Source organism: Saccopteryx bilineata, chromosome 10 (genome assembly GCF_036850765.1).
Source record: "Saccopteryx bilineata isolate mSacBil1 chromosome 10, mSacBil1_pri_phased_curated, whole genome shotgun sequence".
In the NCBI taxonomy this organism is placed as follows: Eukaryota; Metazoa; Chordata; class Mammalia; order Chiroptera; family Emballonuridae; genus Saccopteryx; species Saccopteryx bilineata.
This window is the reverse complement of record NC_089499.1, coordinates 13692032-13710303: the sequence shown is the minus strand read 5'-3', so window position 1 is coordinate 13710303 and position 18272 is coordinate 13692032. Positions and strand designations below refer to the sequence as shown.

At 58.2% G+C, this 18272-nt stretch overlaps 1 protein-coding gene across 6 annotated transcripts in view; it reads right to left on the bottom strand.

The window, feature by feature from the left end:
- Nucleotides 1-18272, bottom strand: part of SCN5A (sodium voltage-gated channel alpha subunit 5) — a 97222-nt gene that overhangs the window by 63349 nt on the left and 15601 nt on the right. For all 6 annotated transcript variants that reach the window (XM_066245508.1, XM_066245510.1, XM_066245507.1 and 3 more), the window contains exons 2-5: nt 17606-17928; nt 15034-15151; nt 6424-6514; nt 5812-5940 (exon numbers count right to left, since the gene is read on the bottom strand). In XM_066245508.1, the coding sequence (XP_066101605.1) occupies nt 5812-5940; nt 6424-6514; nt 15034-15151; nt 17606-17875 (608 nt within the window). In that variant the 5' untranslated portion in view covers nt 17876-17928. The remainder of the gene's footprint in view (nt 1-5811; nt 5941-6423; nt 6515-15033; nt 15152-17605; nt 17929-18272) is intronic.

Below are 18272 nucleotides of genomic sequence, written 5' to 3'. Positions count from 1 at the left end.
GACCTCCAGGCCCCTTCACTCTACTCAAGAGCTGCTTCTGCGTCCCCCATCCAGGCTGTGGGCATCGACAGGGGAGGACCTGGCAGGCTGTGCCAAGCAACTCTGTGTCCTGGGGCCGGCAGGGCCCAGCCTGCTCCAGCCCTGACTGACACTGGCTGACAACAGCCTCCTCTGTGCCCACCGCGGGGGCCTTTCCATCTTCACTGCGTCCTGTGAACGACGGCTGCTCCCTCCGTACTCACTACAGCCCCTCAGAGACGGGAAATCAGCGGAACTTTCCTTCTGGTCACACCACAGATCGTGTGACTTCCATCCCATCCCCTGGCCGCCCTTCGGCTTGGGAGCCTTCCTCCAGTACAGCGGCCGAGGGTAGCCCCGTCCTCCAGCGGGGAGAAGTCCCCGCCTTGTCCTGGCTCGTATACACGTACTCATTTGGTCCAAGCTCCCTCTCAACTCTCGACGGTCATTCCGTTCTCTCTGACGGTTCAGACCCTCAGGTCTCTGCTCCACAGTCTTCTATCAGGCTTGGACTCTGTCCAGACACGGTACCGCCACAGGGTTGGCAAGTGGATCTGGAACCGCTGCCAGCATTGCTGTGCCCTGGGAGCCACGGTGCCCGCTGGCTCTGGGCCCTGTTTCCTGCTGCTGGCCGAACGGTGTGGGCTGGGAAAGGAACCCGTCTTGCTTGGACATTGGTCAAACCCGTCCCTTCTGGTTACAGGGAGTGAGTGGAGACCTGTGTTGACCGGACTGGGGACCAATCGTCCCTGCTTCACCTCTCGTGTCCCTTACAGACCCCGTCTGTGCCCTGGAGTCTCCAATGCAGTGAATTCTGCCTGTCTGCGCCTGTCCCAGGGTAGAACCTGTCCCCCTACCGCAGGGTCCCCAGCACACACAGGGCTTGCCCTCCATTCGTCACCCCCCCACCCCAGTAACTGGTTCTGGGCTCAGAGAAGCTGAGACCCCAAGGTCTGGAGGAGTGTGCTCCCCCAGGCTCGCAAGTGGCTGAGAACAGGAGGGGGGCTGGTGGCTGTGTGTGAAGTGGGGACACACTGGGAGGCAGCTGAGGAGGGGGATGTCTTGAAGGTGGGGCACAGGGCTGGGAGAGGGCGTGGCCTGTCTGTGACCGTGTCTGTGAACATGTCTGTGACCGTGTCTGTGAACATGTCTGTGACCGTGTTTGTGACCGTGTCTGTGACCATGTCTGTGACATGGGGGCTGCTGCCTCTTTTATTACTCAACCCAGAGCCTGGGGCCAGGCTTCTACCCATATGGGCCTGAGACCCCTAGTGAGGCCTCTCTTGGGACCTTGGAGTGCAGCCAGGCAGGAGTGACCCGTATCTGGCAAAGGGCCAGCTTCAGCAGTGGTGGGTGGGGCTGGGGGCGGAGCTCTGCCTGTCAGGCTAGCAAAAGGCTCCTCTAAGATATTCGATTTGTTCTGCCATGGCCAGACGGCTGGGCAGGGGCCGACGGCTAGAGGGGGGTGGCAAAGGTCATGGGCCCTGACACAGAAAAAGCAGAGGTTGGTGGGTGAGAATTCCACCCCATCACAGCAGCCGCAGTGCAGAGGGGCCCTTCTGGAGGCCAGGAACCCCGAGGAGGGGCAGCCCTGGGCCTTCTTCCTGCTGCCAGTCTTGCTGTATACCCTCCCATTCAATGCAGATGGCCCCCTCCTGGGCTGCTAGGCAGAGGGTACACTCAGCACTTAGCTACTGTGGTGATTGCCACCCTCTCCTCTCTGCCCTCCCCCCCTTCCCCTCCAGGTTTGGTTTCCATAACAACCCCAGAAGGTGGGAGGCTGTGCTAACTAGCAGGTAATGCCCAGCTGGGAGGGGGCCACAGGAATAGCTCTGGCTGGAGGGCTTCAAGCTGAGCCTGGCGGGCTTCCTGGCACCCCCTCCAAACCTCCCCCAACCTCTAAGTCAGGTGCAGGTGGGGGCGGGGGATCAGGTCGAAACCTGGCCAGAACCATGAGACTTGGGGTAGCTCTCGTGGTCGTGAGCTAGGCAACTTGGTTTCAGTCCCAGCATTTCTGCTGACTCATTCTGCCATCTTGGGCAAGTGCCCGCTCTGTCTGAGCCTCGGTTTCTCCGTCTCCAAAGTGGAGACGGGACAGGGAGTTGCATCGAATACAACTTTTCTACCACTTTGGTTATCCTCAGAGCCCCACGTTATTGAACCAGTTTGACTAGAGCAAGATGCACTTAACTACATTTCCACGCCCGTAATTCATTGTTTTCATAAGGCGGGATCTCTGTCAATCACAGCTGCCTGGCCAATCCAGCCCAGGGCACAAGGCTGACATTCCAGGGGGCCCTGCGGCCCTAGGGGAAGCGAGCCTGCCGTTTCTGTGAGACGCTGGCAAACAGGGAAACAGTCTGGTGGCCTCTGAGGCCCTGTTCTGCTTTGTCACCGCTGGCTCTGGCACGGAGTGGAGGCAGGCAGGGCACACTGTGATTCCAAGCAGAAGGAGCGGTTCCCCACGGGATCCCGTAGGGATGGAGAGAGGGGACCCCCTCCTGAGACAGGACGAGAGGACTTGCTAAGGGCCTGAGGTCACACAGAGCATCTCCCAGAGTCTCGGGCTGAAGACAAGCCAGAGCCTGGTTCCTGCCATCAGATAAGGGGCCCAGGGCAGCGTCTGTCTGTCTCCCCCAGGGCTGGCGGCCTCGTTGCCATGAAACTGTCCTGGTCGGGCTCCAGGATGGGGAAAGGAGGGAAGGCAGGAAAGGCTATGGGGCCCAGGCATGGATCAGTGTGCGCTCCTCTCGTGGGAACCTGGGCCCGGACCACCCTACTCCATTCCAAGTCAGTGCACTCTCCCTGTTCCCACTCTCCTCAGACCTCCTGTTCTCAGCTGATGAGCCTGCTTCTTATCACTGAGAAAAATAGAAGCAATCAGAAGAGAAATTTCTCCTTCTCTCATCACCGACTCCATCAGTCCACCTCCATCTCCACCCGAAATTCTGCCTTCCCTGTTCCTAATGCCAGCGTTCCACCTGGCCCCGATCCCCACCCCTCCGGCCAACTCGAGGGCTCGAGGGCTCCGCTCCTGCAATCCCCCTCCCCCGCCGTCAGCCCTCCCCTCTCTCCCGACTGCTTCCCCTCTGCCTGGAAACACACCTCCCTTCTTCCAACATCCTCCCTTCAAGCATCTTCTCTTTTGGCTACCACCCTATTTTCTATCCTTTTTATAGCAAACCCCACAAAATCGATGTCGGCACTTGCTCCGCCTCCCCGCCTCTCTCTCTCTCTCTCTCTCTCTCTCTCTCTCCCCCCCTCTCCCTCTCTAATCAGGTGTGCATTCTCCACTCCACCGGCACCTGTCTTATCAAGGTCCTTAGTGATGTGCACGTGGGTGGTCCAGTCTTCATTCTCAACCCCCTCAGCTGCCTTGTGGGACCTTTCAAACTGAGTCCCACCCCTCAGTTGGCTTTGGGGACACTGCTCTTTCCTGATTTCTGCCCACCCTCCCTGGCAGGTAGTTCCCTCCAGTCTTTTGCCCTCGACCCTCTTCGCTCCCGGCCCCCAGACGTCAGAGCGTCCCGTGGTACCGTCCCCAGGTGGCTTCCTCTCTCTGGCTACACTGGCTCCTGGATGGTCTTCCCTGGTCTCCTCGCTTGGAAGACCAGCTGCATCCTGAGGGCTTCTAAATTTACCGTGTTTCCCCATGTACAAGACGCACCCTTTGTCGAAAAATTTGGGGTCTAAAAACCGGGTGCGTCTTATACAGTGGCTGTGGCATTTCAAATGCCATCGATGGAACTGAGGACGAGGCAATATATGAGGACAGTGTTTCGTCATCAGACACAGAGGAGGACAAGCTAATGGATGGGAGTTTTGACAGTGATGAGAAGTTGTATAAATTTTATGATGAATAAAACTTGAATTCAATAACTTTATGTAGTATGTTTTCTTAAAAAATTTTGGGCCCCCCAAATTAAGGTGCTTCTTATACATGGGGAAATACGGTACATCTCCACCTTGGACCTCTATCCTGAGCTCCAGACAGGACCACCCCATTGCTGCCTCTGTGTCTCACCCTGGGTGCTTTCCATGTAATCCATTCCAAACTGGGCATGGGATTCCCTTCCTCCGTCCACCAGCTCCTCCCTCCATTCTCCATTTCAACAAGTGGGCATGCCCTTCACCCAGCTGCTCAAGCCAAAGACCGCCTGGGGGGGGTCTCCTGTTGGCCCCACATTCACAGCATACCCAGAATCTGACCAGGTCACTCACCTTCTCCACATGGACCCTGGTCCCAGCCACCATCCTCTCTCTCCTGGCTACTCAAGTAGCCTCCTACCTGCCCTGTTGCGTCCACCCTTCCCCTCTAGTCTCCTGTCCACACAACAGCCAGAGCGATCTTTATAGGATGTCAGTCAGACCACTCCCTGCTCTTAAACCCCAGGGGCTCCCACTGCACATGGCAGACTGTGGCCTGTGGGCTGCACAGCCTGCCCCGAGCCCCACCACTCTGTCCTCCTCTCTGAATAGTCTTTCCCTGGCTCACTCAGCTCTGCCCAGGCCAAAATCTACACTGGATTTGGCGGCAGCTGGCTGCCTCTCTCTAAGCCTCAGGTTCCCTACCTGTCAAATGGAAACAGCATACTAGAAACAGAGGGTCTGATTGATGCCTTTTCTAACCACGGGGTTCCCTATCTAGCTCGTCAGCAGGACCTTCTTCCTCTTCCCTCCCTCATAGCACGGCTGACCCCAGGGCTGCTCATCTCCGCAGTTCAATAAAAAGGCTTTGTCATAAAGAGGTCGGTTCTGTAAATCTGAGAATCATAGAAAGTGGGTGCTGAGCCGCTGAACCGAACCTCTGATACCACCTGGCCCAACACTGTTCTCTCACAAGTGGGGAAACTGAGGCTGTGCAAGGGCAGGGAGCATGACCCTCACCAGCTCTGTTCCTCGCCGAGGTATGGTGCTCAGCCTGGCACGCACTGGGTTCTCCACACACAGCAGGCTTTCGGAAAGGGTTTGCCGGGTGAGCCCCAGACCACAACTCCTGCCTGGGGGGCCCGTCCTGACCAGCCGCCTCCACGGGAACACAGCACCTGAGGCCTGCAACATCCGGAGCGGCATCTTCAACCCGATCCTTCAGCAGGCATGGGTGGCAGCAGGCCAGGGGTCACGTTCAGTTTCTGGGGGGCTCCCTGTGTGTCCTTGGCATTAGTTTTCTCATTTGTAAAACAGGGATTAGGAACTCCCATCCAGCCTCCTTTCTGGCAGCTGTGAGGACCCAGTGGATCATGGCAGGGGCCAGGGGCCTTAAAAACGTGCCAGACGTACAGTCCATGAGTCGGGAGAGCAGACACGCTGGTGGGTTTGGCACAAGCTCCTGGGGTTACCCGGTCACTTCTCCAGGCTCCTTCTCTCTCTTTACTGGAGTTTCACTCTGAATCCCCTTGGGAGCCAGCTCACCGTGCACAGTGGTCCGGGGATGTTAGGCTGTAATACTGGTTTCCCTTAGTGGACAGGGCAGAGGATGCTCAACCAGAATCTTAATGGTGTCCCTTGAGCACAAGGCTGCCGTGGAGCTATAGCGAGACAGCGGGCCTGACCGCCACGGCCCGCCTGCGCTGCTGTGGACCCATCTCTCCCCACCAGGATGAGCTGAGGCTCTCCGTCCTGTCTCCCCCCCTGCCGCGGCAGGGAGGTGGGCTGTCACACGGCCCCGCGCAGAGCTGCACGTGGCCCACAGTGTGGGCAGGCCCGGAGGGCTGGGCACAGGGTGGCGCGCTCCCCCCTCAGTGTGTCCTGACGTGCACACAGCACAACGCGGCGGGCGAGGAAGCTACTTACGCCATGACGATCACGCTGAAGTCCAGCCAGTTCCATGGGTCCCGCAGGAAGGTGAACGCATGCAGGCAGAAGCCTCGAGCCAGTATCTTGACCAGAGACTCAAAGGTGTAAATGGCGGTGAAGGTGTACCTGGGGGTGGGGTGGGGGAGACAGGTGGGGTTTCTCAGGGAGGTGGAAGCCTGCAGACCTGGTTCCCCAGGTTCCCCGTGGGCGTGAATCCTCTGTAGTCCCGTGAGGGTTCAAGGAGATGATGTCTATCGTTCTATGACAGCGCCTGCCATAGGCTAAGTGCTCAATCAGTCAATTATTATTACTATCACTATTACTGATTCAGAGCCTTCTCCAACATCATCAGACCTCTTTGGGAGAGATCCCTACTTTGCCAACCTGGAAAGCTTCCTCCCCAGAGGACAGGACTCAAAGCAAGAAGCTGGCAGGAGTGAGAGCAGCAAAGTGTGGGGGGGTGGCGGGGCCAAAGACACCCCCCACCCCCGGGTGGATGAGTCCCCGGGGCCTGACACAGCCCACTTCAGGGGTGACTTTAAGGGCCGTAGCATGGAATGGCAAGAACGGGAGGGAGGGGCCGCAGGGAGGGGCCTGGAGGATACTCACTCGACATACTTGGTCCAGGGGGGAGGGTCATGCTGGGCCATGAACACGCAGTTGGTCAGGATGGTGCACATGATGAGCATGCTGAAGAGCGTGCGGCAGGGGTCAAGGAAAGCCACCACCTGCCACCTCAGTGACACAGGTGCTCCGGGAAGACACCGTGGGGCTGTGCCCAGTCCTCGCCAACCCCTCCCCACCGAGGCTGGCCTCTGTCCCCTCCCTGGCACTTGCAGCTGGACAGTGCCCGACAGGGACCAGACACCTGAGTCCACCACACCTGTAGCAGGTTCCTTGCAGGGTCCACCCTGGAGGGGAGGAAGGGCCACCCCCCAGCCCCTCAGACCTCAGAGGTTTTTACGCATGGCCGCGGGGGGGGGGGGCACAGTGGAGGGAGATGGCATTTATAAAGGTCCTCAGGGGCCACTGTCAGGGAGGAAGACCATGGTGCAGGATCGGGTTCCCTCCCCCACTTCTATGGGAGTATCCCGGGCTGACCTTTGGCCTAGGACTTCTCTGAGGAAGTGTTCTACTGACAAAACTTAGGGTACCTGATGGGGACACATGGACCCTGGGTAGGCAGGGGGCTGCTCCTCTGGCCACTTCCTGCCTTTCCACATGTCCTCTCTTCCACCTAAGACACTTCTCCAAGAAACCTCCCAGCAGGAGCACCCCCGGCAGGAGCACCCTTCAGCAGGAGTACCCCCTGGCGGGGCACCCTTCAGCAGGAGTACAGCCCGGCGGGGCACCCTTCGGCAGGACACCCTTTGGCAGGAGCACCCTTCAGCAGGAGTACCCCCCGGCGGGGCACCCTTCGGCAGGACACCCACCTTAGCACGTGGTTGCGCTCTGACTAGCAATGCTCATCTGTCCCCAGCCAGAAGGTGAGCTCTTCAAATGCTGGGAGTGTGTCTTGGGCATCCTTCTGGGCCCTCGACCTTGAATTGAACTGCCTCAGGCCTCATCTCTTTGGCTACAAGAAGCTCTGACTCTTTGGCTACAAGTCCCAGCTGCTGCTTCTGGCAAGACTAAGCTCTACCTGATCTCCACGGCCTCCCTCACCTCTGCAAGTCCTACAGAGAACAAGGGACAGACCCCAGGCCTCTTATGGGCCGGGGCACCCCCAAGGGGCCTGGCCTGGAACAGGGATACTCTGCTGCCCTCACAAATCCCTGCCCAAGCCGGAGGGAAGAGGCTGGGCCCGCTACTCCCCACAGCGGCTCCTGGGTCCTACGGCCTGACCCAGCCTCAGCTGCTGGAGAGGCCCATGCCCTCAGACCGGAGATCAGAGATCAGAAAGAGCTGGGGGACTGACTTCTGAGGGGAAGGGCTGCCCAGTGGGGGAGGGAATCTGGGTGGATGCTCTCCACACCTCGAGTCCGCCTTCTAGAGAACCTAGGGAATCAGGCAATAGTATGCCAAAGCTGGTCCCTGCTTACCATAAGTTCTTCAGTTTCTGATCTGGGGTGAGAGGAATCAGGCTTTGGAATCCCCACCCCCTTTAATCAAACCAGAACTCAGCTCAGAGGCCATGGCCCCAGGAAACCTTGACCCCCTCCCTGGCCAGGGGACACCTCTCGAGACCCTGGGGTCCCTCCTTTAGCTGGGTATCTGCATCCCTCTGCGTCCCTCTGCCTGTGGGATGGTCTCCATGTCAGGTCTACCTCCCTCTCCAGCTCTCAAGGGCAGGATCGGATACCCATCTCAGTGCCCCCACACCCAGCCCCCCCCCCCTCACACACACACACACACACACACACACACACACACACACACACACACATTCCCCACACCTGGGCTTCACGCCAAGTCTTTCCTCACCAAGCAGACAGCTAACAGGCCCCTCAACCAGCCTTTAATCCCCCCCCCCCCCCCGAGCCACTGCTAAGCCCTCGACGGAGGATCCCAGCTGATGACTGAAATATGAAAGGGTGCGAAGAACAAAACTGTATGGAGCCCTCCCTGGGTGCCGGGCTTTGCTCTCTACTGTATCCTTGAGCTAGCTAATCCAGTTCTCCCAATGATCCATGAGGTGGAGACGTAGTCCCCATTTCACAGATGAGGGGACCACGGCACAAAGAGCCCAGGCTGCAGGGTACCGGAGTAGGTAACGGCCCCTAAAGGCAACCGCACCCCGTTCCCTGGAAGCTGTGCATGTTAACTGGTGCGGCCAAAGGACTTTGCCGAGATGAGTCAATTAAGGATTTTAAGAAGTGGAGATTATCCTGGATTTTTTTTGAGGGGGTGAGGGGGGCAGGGTCATCACAGGGTCCTTATAAGTGAGAGAGGGGGGCAGAGAGCCAGCCACCGAGTGATGCATGTGAGAAAGACTCCACCAAGCTGTCATGGGCTTTGAAGAAGAAACAGGGCCACGAGCCAGGACTTCACGCAGCCTCTACAACAAACTGGAAAAGCCTAGAAAACAGATTCTCCCCTGGAGCTGTCAGAACAGACCGCAGCCCTGCCGGCATCTTGATGCCAGCCCAGTGAGGACTTTTTAAATTTCTGACTTCAGAGCTGCAAGGTGATAACTTCGTGGTGTTATAAGCTGCTAAGTTTGCGGTAACCGGTTACGGCAGCAGCAGAATATGGCTGCAGGTACAAACTGGTCGATGTAGAGCCCAGCTGAGCCTGGCTGCGCTGCACTCAGCCCCGCCGCTACACCCTCGCTGCACGGTGACACCAAGGGTCACCTGGGCCATCCTTCCCCAGACTGCGGCCAGACTGAAGGGGCCCGCATGAGTCACACTGCTGCAGGCCCTCACCCACCAAGGGGGAATGCCATCCCAAACTTGGCCTCTGCCAGCCACAGGGCAGCATGAAAACCAAGCGAGCAAAGAGCGCACACCAGAAGCGTAGGCAGACTGAGGACTTATTTGTCATTTTTAAGAACCACTGCAGCCCTAGCTGGATAGCGTCATTGGTTAGAGCACCGTCTCAAAGCACAGAGGTTGCTGGTTCAATTCCTGGTCAGGGCATATACAGGAACAGACTGATGTTCCTCTCTCTCTCTCTCTCTCTCTCTCTCTCTAAAATCAATAAAATAAACATTAAAAAAAAAGCCCTGGCCATTGGCTCAGCGGTAGAGCATTGGCCCGGTGTGTGGAAGTCCCGTGTTTGATTCCTGGTCAGGGAACACAGGAGAAGAGCCCATCTGCTTCTCCACCCTTCCCCCTCTCTTTCTTCTCTATCCCCCCGCCCCCATGCAGCCAAGGCTCTATTGGAACAAAGTTGGCCCAGGCGCTGAGGACGGCTCCATGGCTTCCACCTCAGGTGTTAGAACACTGAGCAACACTCCAGATGGGCAGAGCATCGCCCCCTGGTGGGCGTGCCAGGTGGATCCCGGTAGGGCGCATGCGGGAATCTGTCTGACTGCCTCCCTGCTTCTAACTTCGGAAAAATACAAAAAAAGAAAGAAAAAAAATAACCACTGCCACCTGGGCATTTGTTCCTGGCCTCGTGTGGGAGACAGAGAGGCCCAGGAGCCACTGAACTGCTCACAGATAGGAGATTATAAGAAACCAGACCTGCCTCTGGCTGGGCTTCCTGGAGGAGGCACTTAGGCAGGCACAGAAGGCTGTTCAGGCTTCCTCCAGCATCAGTCAGCTCAGCTGGTCACAGCAAAGCATGGTGGGTTGGGGATAGGGACCCCTCTCTGTGGAGCCAAACCTCCCCTGGCTGTGGGGGGGCCCGTTCACAGCCCTCACCAGAGTGGAGAAAAGGCCCCTCGGCAGAGAGCAGCGGGGTGGACAGGCCGCCGTGGACCAGAGGACTCGACTGGACACAGACAGGTGAGCTGGACTCTAACAGCAAGGCTTAGGGAAGAGCCAGAGCAGGCGGCCTTCCGAGTCCTGCCAGCCAGGGCCTGGGTCCCTCGGCAGGACATGGCAGGGTGTAGCTGCCTGTCTGGGTTTGGGCTTTTTCCAGACGCAGCAATGGCTCAGGGAGCAGCAGACTCTAGTCTCTGCCACTTGACTGCTCGCAGTCCTGCCTGGCTTTCCTGGCCTCGAGGACAACCCTTCCGCTATAACTCTGCCACTCCTGTGTGTGTGTTTGTGTGAGCTCTCATCCTACCTAGACTGAGCCTCTAGTGCATGCGGCCCTGCCCAAAGCATCCCCAGGTCCCGTCCCCCCCCCGGAGCCCAGCATGTAGCCAATGCCAGAGAGATGTGGCCAGGGCACACCTGTTTGCACTGCCAACGACTGAGCTGGTCCCGTGTGTGGGCAGAGGCAAAGGCCAGCTCTCCAGGCCCGAGCTCAGCTGAACATCTTCAATCCTGTCATGTCATTGTCCCCAAACACCCACTCTCAGCCTCATGATTAAAATGCCAGCGAGGACTGCCTGCATGGGTTGTGGCGGAAGGCCTGAAACCCGAGCTGCCTGTCTTCAGATCCCAAGGAGTCAAAAACCCTCCCGAAGGGAAAGGAATTAACGGTGGTGGTGGTGGTGGTGTGTGTGGGGGGGTATTTTCATAGATTTGTGCTATTAAATGAACACATGCAAACACACACAAACATGTGGTGTGACTGCCCATTTGAATCTGCTAGAGAAACGTGGGAGGACTTGGTGAACAGATCCTGGGCGCCCAGGAAAGCAAAACGCCTCTTGGCGTGAACATGAGGACTCTCAATGTGACTGCGGCGGAATTCGGAGTTGAGTCGATTTCTTTTATTTAATCCTACCAGGAACACATCCTGCAGCATTTTAACAAAAATACGCAGGGGGGAAAAAAAAAAAAAGAAGCTAATTCAACATGCCCGTGTTTACTTTTGGGCACCTTCGCAGGGAAGCCCATGCCTGCATGAGGCACAGAGCAAAGGTGAGCTGCGCTAGCCTGCCCTCGCCAGCACGCCCGGGCTGTCGCAAGTGAGGGTTTCTTCCTGGAGAGCAGGGGCCTCCTTGTAAGTCTGTCTTTGCCACTCCTGCCCTTTCCACAGCGCCTGGCCCAGGCCTCTGCACACTGAGGACGTAGATGGTTCAATGCACATAAAGATGCAAGCCAACCATAGGTAGAGAGCTTCAGTGTGAAGATGAGAAAGTTCTAGAGCAGGGGTCCCCAAACTACGGCCCGCGGGCCACATGTGGCCCCCTGAGGCCATTTATACGGCCCCGCCGCACTTCTGGAAGGGGCACCACCATCTCATTAGCCAAAAGCAGGCCCATAGTTCCCATTGAAATACTGGTCAGTTTGTTGATTTAAATTTACTTGTTCTTTATTTTAAATATTGTATTTGTTCCCGTTTTGTTTTTTTACTTTAAAATAAATATGTGCAGTGTGCATAGGGATTTGTTCATAGGTTTGTTTTTTGTTGTTGTTGTTGTTGTTTTTTTTTCATTTTTCTGAAGCTGGAAACAGGGAGAGACAGTCAGACAGACTCCCGCATGCACCCGACTGGGATCCACCCGGCACGCCCACCATGGGGCGACGCTCTGCCCACCAGGGGGCGATGCTCTGCCCATCCTGGGCGTCGCCATGTTGCGACCAGAGCCACTGTAGCGCCTGAGGCAGAGGCCACAGAGCCATCCCCAGTGCCCGGGCCATCTTTGCTCCAATGGAGCCTTGGCTGCGGGAGGGGAAGAGAGAGACAGAGAGGAAAGCGCAGCGGAGGGGTGGAGAAGCAAATGGGCGCTTCTCCTGTGTGCCCTGGCCGGGAATCGAACCCGGGTCCTCCGCACGCTAGGCCGACGCTCTACTGCTTAGCCAACCGGCCAGGGCTCTGTTCATAGGTTTTTTTTATAGTCCGGCCCTCCAACGGTCTGAGGGACAGTGAACTGGCCCCCTGTGTAAAAAGTTTGGGGACCCCTGTTCTAGAGGTTTGTGCACAGCCATGGGCGTACAGGTAACATTACCATACTGTACACTTAAACATGGTCAAGATGGTACATTTTATGTTAAATGCTTTTTTTTTTTTTTTTTTACCACAATTTAAAAAACATAAGCCAAGAGAAAGTTCATAGTTCAAAATGTGAAATCTGTGTGCTAATGCATAGTGCCTGCTAATGGGCAGGGGCTTCCTTCTGGGGCGATGAAAATATTCTGGAATTGGATAGCAGTGATGCTTGCACAACCTTATGAATGTTGTACTAAAACCCACTGAACTGTACGGCGTAAAATGGTTAACTTCCACGGTGTGTGAATTACACCCTGACTTAAAAAAAAAATCGCATGGAAAAGTTGTAGAGTCTCAGGCCTCACGCTGGTGACCTTGGGCTGGAAATGGCTCGGAATCTGCAATTTTAACCACCGTTTCAGGTGAGACTGAGGTGGCCCTCACAGGCCGACGTTTGGAAACAGCTGTCCCAGGGCAGTGTGTTCAGGAATCCTGGGGACCGTGCCCACACGCAGGTTGGGCCCGATATCTGGCAACTCCTACAACAGCCTTGTGATGCCGAGGCTACTGGTGGGTGGAGCACACTTTGAATGGCAAGGCTCAGGGCACAGGGGCTGCTCCCAACCCCCAGAGATCCAGACCCTTTCCTCTCTGCCAACGCCCTCTGAGCCCAATAGGGGGCGCTGCTGAGGGCCTCCAGTGCACTCCCATCCATCCCCACGCAGTGGAGTGTCAAGGCAGCACCGAGGAGCCCAGCACAGGGCCTCCCCCAGGCTGAGCCACTTCCCTAGGGCAGCTAACTTCACATTCATAGGCTAGCTCAGAGCCTTACGGGCCAGCCCTGCTGGGTGGCACCAGAAACTCACAGCCTCGAAACCACTGCTCCATGGACCCTCCGTCCAGGCTGAGACCTCCAGGGCACGCCCCGCCCCCCTGGCCCACCCGCCTCCCTGGCCCCGTCGGCCCCCCCCCCCCCCCCCCCCCCCCGCCCAGGGCCGCGCGGGAACCCTGGGGCTGCCGCTGCATCTCTGGGGGCTGCTGCGGCTGCCAAGCAGTGCCGAGTTGGTTAGATACCAGGAGGAGACACCAGGAGGACAAGGCCCAGGGGGCAGCCGGAGGAGCAGGCTTCCAGGGAGGCCACGCCCTACAGGCCGAAGTCGGGCTCCTAGCAGAGACAGCGGCCCGCCCCACTGTCCTCTCCAGGCTGTGCCCACACACCTGCAGGATGACCACTAGTCCTGTGGCCATCTCATCACCCTTAGGGGACTGTACAATTCCCAAGGGGGCAAGGACAGGGTTTTATTCAGCTTACTATTTCCAGGGTGCCCAGCAGAGTTCCTGGCATCGACCGGGGGGCTTGGGAACTGGCAGAATGGCTCGGCACGACATCTGGACCACTCTTGCCTCACAGTAAGATGAAGCTGTGAACGGCAGGCTGCCCCTGGAGACAGCCCCCCCCCACGGTGTCTGCCCACTCTACAGACCACCCTGCTGATGCCGCTGCTGTACCCAGGTGGGGGATTGCCCCTGGCCTCACTCGGGTCTCCACAACCTCTCGAGAGGCAGGGGAGAGTGGAGGGGCGGGGGAGCCTGCAGGCAGAGAACAGGCTCCGCACTGAGCCCCCCACCCCCACAGTTAACCCCTGGGGTGAGGGTCAGGCATGGAGCAGGGTGGGCAGAAAGCGGGGCCAGGAAGGACAGTCCTCAGCCCTGCCTGGACAGGAAAACCCCTGAGTGGTCAGCATGGGTCCTAGCTACTTCGTCCCTCACTGGACAGATGTTTCCTCCTGTCTGCCCAGAGGTTAATGGGTGCAGTCTCTGCCTTGGCCCTTGGCCATCCCAAGAGGGGAGCTGCGGGGACCTCCAGGAGCTCCAGCGGGCCAGCCCGCCACACCCACAACTAGCCACACCACTGAGCCCAGCAGCAGGGATTCCATTAACAGCACAGCTAGCTGCCTGCCGGTCAAAGGAAGGCTGCCCCGGCCAGCCCAGGAAAGCACAGCAGCCTGCTACTCTGCAGCCAGCCCCGCCCTCTCCACGAGCTCTGTCTGTGGGGCCTCTTGTCTGAAGTGGGGAGAGTGGCCGTGATGGAGCGCTGGCACCCTGTCCCACGGGTGGTCCAAAGACCCGTATGTGTCCCGTACGACATAGCAGCACGCCACAGCTCTCCTCCGCAGCCTGCAGCTTTCTCGGGCTGTGGTTTATATAACTGAATGCTAACCAGACTTCTCTGAGATACCCTGAAACTGCAAACATTGTGTCAACACCTAATCAAAAAGCAAGTGTTGCCTCCCTCGAAATATGCCCACGTGGGAATGAACCAGAGGCCTCTCTATTGGGAGGTGGTTTCTCCTCGGCTGAGCCCGGCTGACCTGTCTGAGGACCCGGTACCTGGGCAGGGAGGCACAGAGCTGAGAGAGTGCAGTGGGAAGGGACACCCGGAGTCCATGTCAGAGCCAGGGGACACTGACAGGACTCATTTCTTCTGGGTGCTCAGTAGCTTAGCTTCTAAGACTTTTCTCTCCTGAAGAATCAGAGCAAGGTGTCCCAAGCTTTCTTGTGCCCCAGAATCCGCTGGGACCTTGTTCAAATGCAGGTACTGATGGGCAGGTCTGGGGGGGGGGGTGTCTGAGACTCTGCATTTCCAACCAGCTCCCGGGTTGACTGAGCTCCTTGTTTGAGGACTGGCCAGGAATCGATACCACCCTCAGCCTGAAAGACCCCAGCCCCACCCCCGTGAAGCCCAGAGGGTCCACACAGCCGGGGCTGCCTGCAAAGGATATGAATGAACCAGAATCTTCACGGCCGCTCTCCGGATCGGGTGGAAGGGGCTGAGGACGTACAAGGCGTTGGTGGCACTGAACCGGAAGATGGTCTTGCCTTTATTCAGCACAATGAAGGTCTGTGGACAGAGAGCTGCTTTAGGTCACGGTGGCAGCCCCATGGCAACCCCATGGAGACGGGTTTGGGGGGCAGCTGCTGCCTCAAAACCCTAGAGCCCTGGCTAAAGGGGTGGGGTGGGGAGACAGGAGGGCCCGAGGAAGGGTAAGGGATGGGGGTGAGCAGTACATTCAGCAGGTCAGTGGACCCCCACTGGGTCACCATGGCTAGGGTGGGATGAGGTCGAGTTCAAGAGAATGTCAAGGGTAGGTTGGATCTAGTTTACTTTCAAAATTACTGTCCCAATCAGAAGGGGCCGCTCATGATCCTAGCCAAGGTGCTGTCACAGCAGAGGCGGGGACCCAGCTGTGCCCCCGCCTCCCTCTCCTCCCGTCCGACCCCTCCTCTCCTGGTCTCAGTTCCCATTGGGCCCACAGGGGAGTGAAGACCAAGGGGTGAGGAGTAAGGGTGAAGGAAGGGCACACCCCAGGCCAGCAGAGAGCACCGTTCCCTGGGACACGGTCTCCCAGAGCCCAGGACAGATGTCAGCCCCACCCCATGACACAGCGCCTCCCCCTGGAGGGATTACGAGCAGATCAAGGTAGACCCTTCCTCCAGCTTTCAGAAGACACTGTCTACACAGCCCAACGGGGCATGAGTTGTGTCTGAGATGCATGCACATCAGGTGGGCGTTGGGCCAGCCCTCGAGGATGGCAGCCCATGCCCCCTGCCCAGCCGTTCAGCCAGCACGGCCGAGAGGACACAACCCTGAGGTCTCATCTCCAAGGCTGTTGTTGCTGGAGAGACAAGGTTCTGGGTTGGGGAGACAAGCTGACCAGGTATACCAGGACCGGCCTACCGCTATGGAGCCTGTGTTACCCTGTGGGGCTGCGGGCAGGTTGACCAGGGTTCAGGAAGGAGAGGCAGAAGGTTAGAAACCAGAATCATACCTGGGCCATGGTTCAAATATTCCTGATCACAGGGACAGAAGAGGGTGTCCCTGACTCCTTCCAGGCTCAACTGCCACCAGCCACAAAAAGCCTAGCCGTGACCGCACTCTCCATCAGGTCCCCTTGCCATGACTCCTGTGTGTCCCAGCTAACCACAACCTAATCACCACTTTGACTTGCCACTGTCACCTTGACTCGCACCAGCAGTGGTCTTAACCTGAACCGCAATTCTTACTTCCGGCTCTGAGCAACCATGACCTGAGCCCACCCACCCTGACTAATCCCAACTTCCAGCCTAACTCTGACCCGCACTGTGGCCCCAGCCACCGACTTTTAACTCCGCCCGAGTCGCCTGCGCCAGGCCAGACCTGTGCATACAGCTGAGGCGGCCTTCCCTTCGCCCTCACCGGCTCACACGAGCATTCACATACGCAGACAATCTCGAACCACGCCCACCTGCAGCACCTCCCAGTCTCCTAAACGCAGTCTCAAGCGCAGTCAGGCGCCCAGTGACACAGACACACAAACTGACACCTGTCACAAACACAACCGCGCTGAGGTCCTGGATCCCGTCTGCGCCTGCGCTGCTTCCTCAGCCCCGGCACTGACTGCGGGGATGCGATCAGCCACTGTCCTCGGTCCCCAACCTTCTGGGGAAAGTCCTCCCCCACGTTCAGTCCCACTTCCTGCAGCAGTGAGGGAGGCCTGAAGTGTGGGCAGCCAGGTTGGGGACCAGGCCTCGACAGGAGCCTTGTGTGGCTGCGGTCTGGCCAGGTGCAGAGCTGGGCACTCAGCCCCGAGGTGAGGTCAGGGCAGGGGACCCAGATGGGGAAATATATTTTCTGGATAGAAATCAATACTGGGAGGGAGCCTGACTCACCCTGGCCAGTGGACAAAAGCCACTTCCTCTTCCTGCACTCAGGAGGGACAAAGGCAGAGCAAGCCCCTCCCCATCCCCTCAGAGTTCCCACAGGCCGTCTTGGTCCCATTGCCAGCCATAGGCCCAGGGAGCTACTGCTGAAGCCCCCTGTCCAGGCCACCTGGCACAGCCAAGGCCCAGCAAGTTCTCTGGGGCGGGCTGTGGGCGCAGCCTGCTGTCCCTAGTTAGGAGAGGGGATCTCATGCTGTGCTCTGGGGCCCAAACTCAACTCAGGACAGGACTCAGGGCCTGACTCCAATTCACACACGCCTTGGACATGGGGCAGAGAGCTCCAGAGGTGAACTCTAACCCCAGACAATTCCCAGAGTAGGTGCTTCGCAACAAGGGAAGGCTTTAACTGTGGCTGCCCTCTCTTTCTTCATAACACACCAAACAACCTCGGGCTGCAACTTTCCGGCCTTTTATTCTGGAACTCCAAAATAAAGGTGATTGGAGTATAGATCATGAGTGACTCACGGCCCCAAAGGCCGGAGGAGCCCGCCCCAAACCGAGCCCAATGTGGAGGCGCGGCCCTGCCCCCCACGGCTGCAGCGACAGGGAAGCCGTGTGGAAGAGTGGGCCGGGGGTGGGGGGTGGTCACGGTCACCTTCTGGGTGCTATAGAAGGGGTCCAGGTCCTCCAGGGGTTCGCCGAGGAGCTCCCGGGGTGGGTTGCCATAGAGATCCGGCAGCTTTTTGGAGGCCTGCAGGTCCAGCCGGGGCCGGGGCCTCTCCTCCGGCAGCCCCTCCCGGCTCTCTTGCAAGGTGGCCGAGCCTCGGGCTTGCTTCTCCGCCATGCGCTTCTCGATGGCCGCCAGGGACTCCCGGGTGAACCTGTGGAAGCTGCTGGTGCCCTGAGGTAACAGGAAGTCTGCCATCTTCTCATCCTGCTTCTGGGGCCCAGGCTGTCCTCACACTGTCTGTGGGGGAGCTGGAAGACACAAACAGCAGGCCTGACGCGACGCCCGGGGCCGGACGGCAGGGTGGCCGGACCCGCCGAGGACCGGCTGTGCTGGCGGAGGGGAGGGCACGGATGGCAAAGATGCTCCCAGACCACAGGTCCTCAGCCGTCCACAGGCACACCTGGTGGATGCCGGCCTGGATAAGGGGTGAGCACGGGGACCTATATGGAATGGAGGGCGTCCCTCTTCCATGCCAATGAGCAGGTCTGGGTACAAGTGGGCCACAGTGATGGTGCCACTGAAGCCCCTTCACTCTGCCCCACTCGACACAAGAGGAAATGCTCGCATCTCTTGGTTCCTTAACCACGCATAC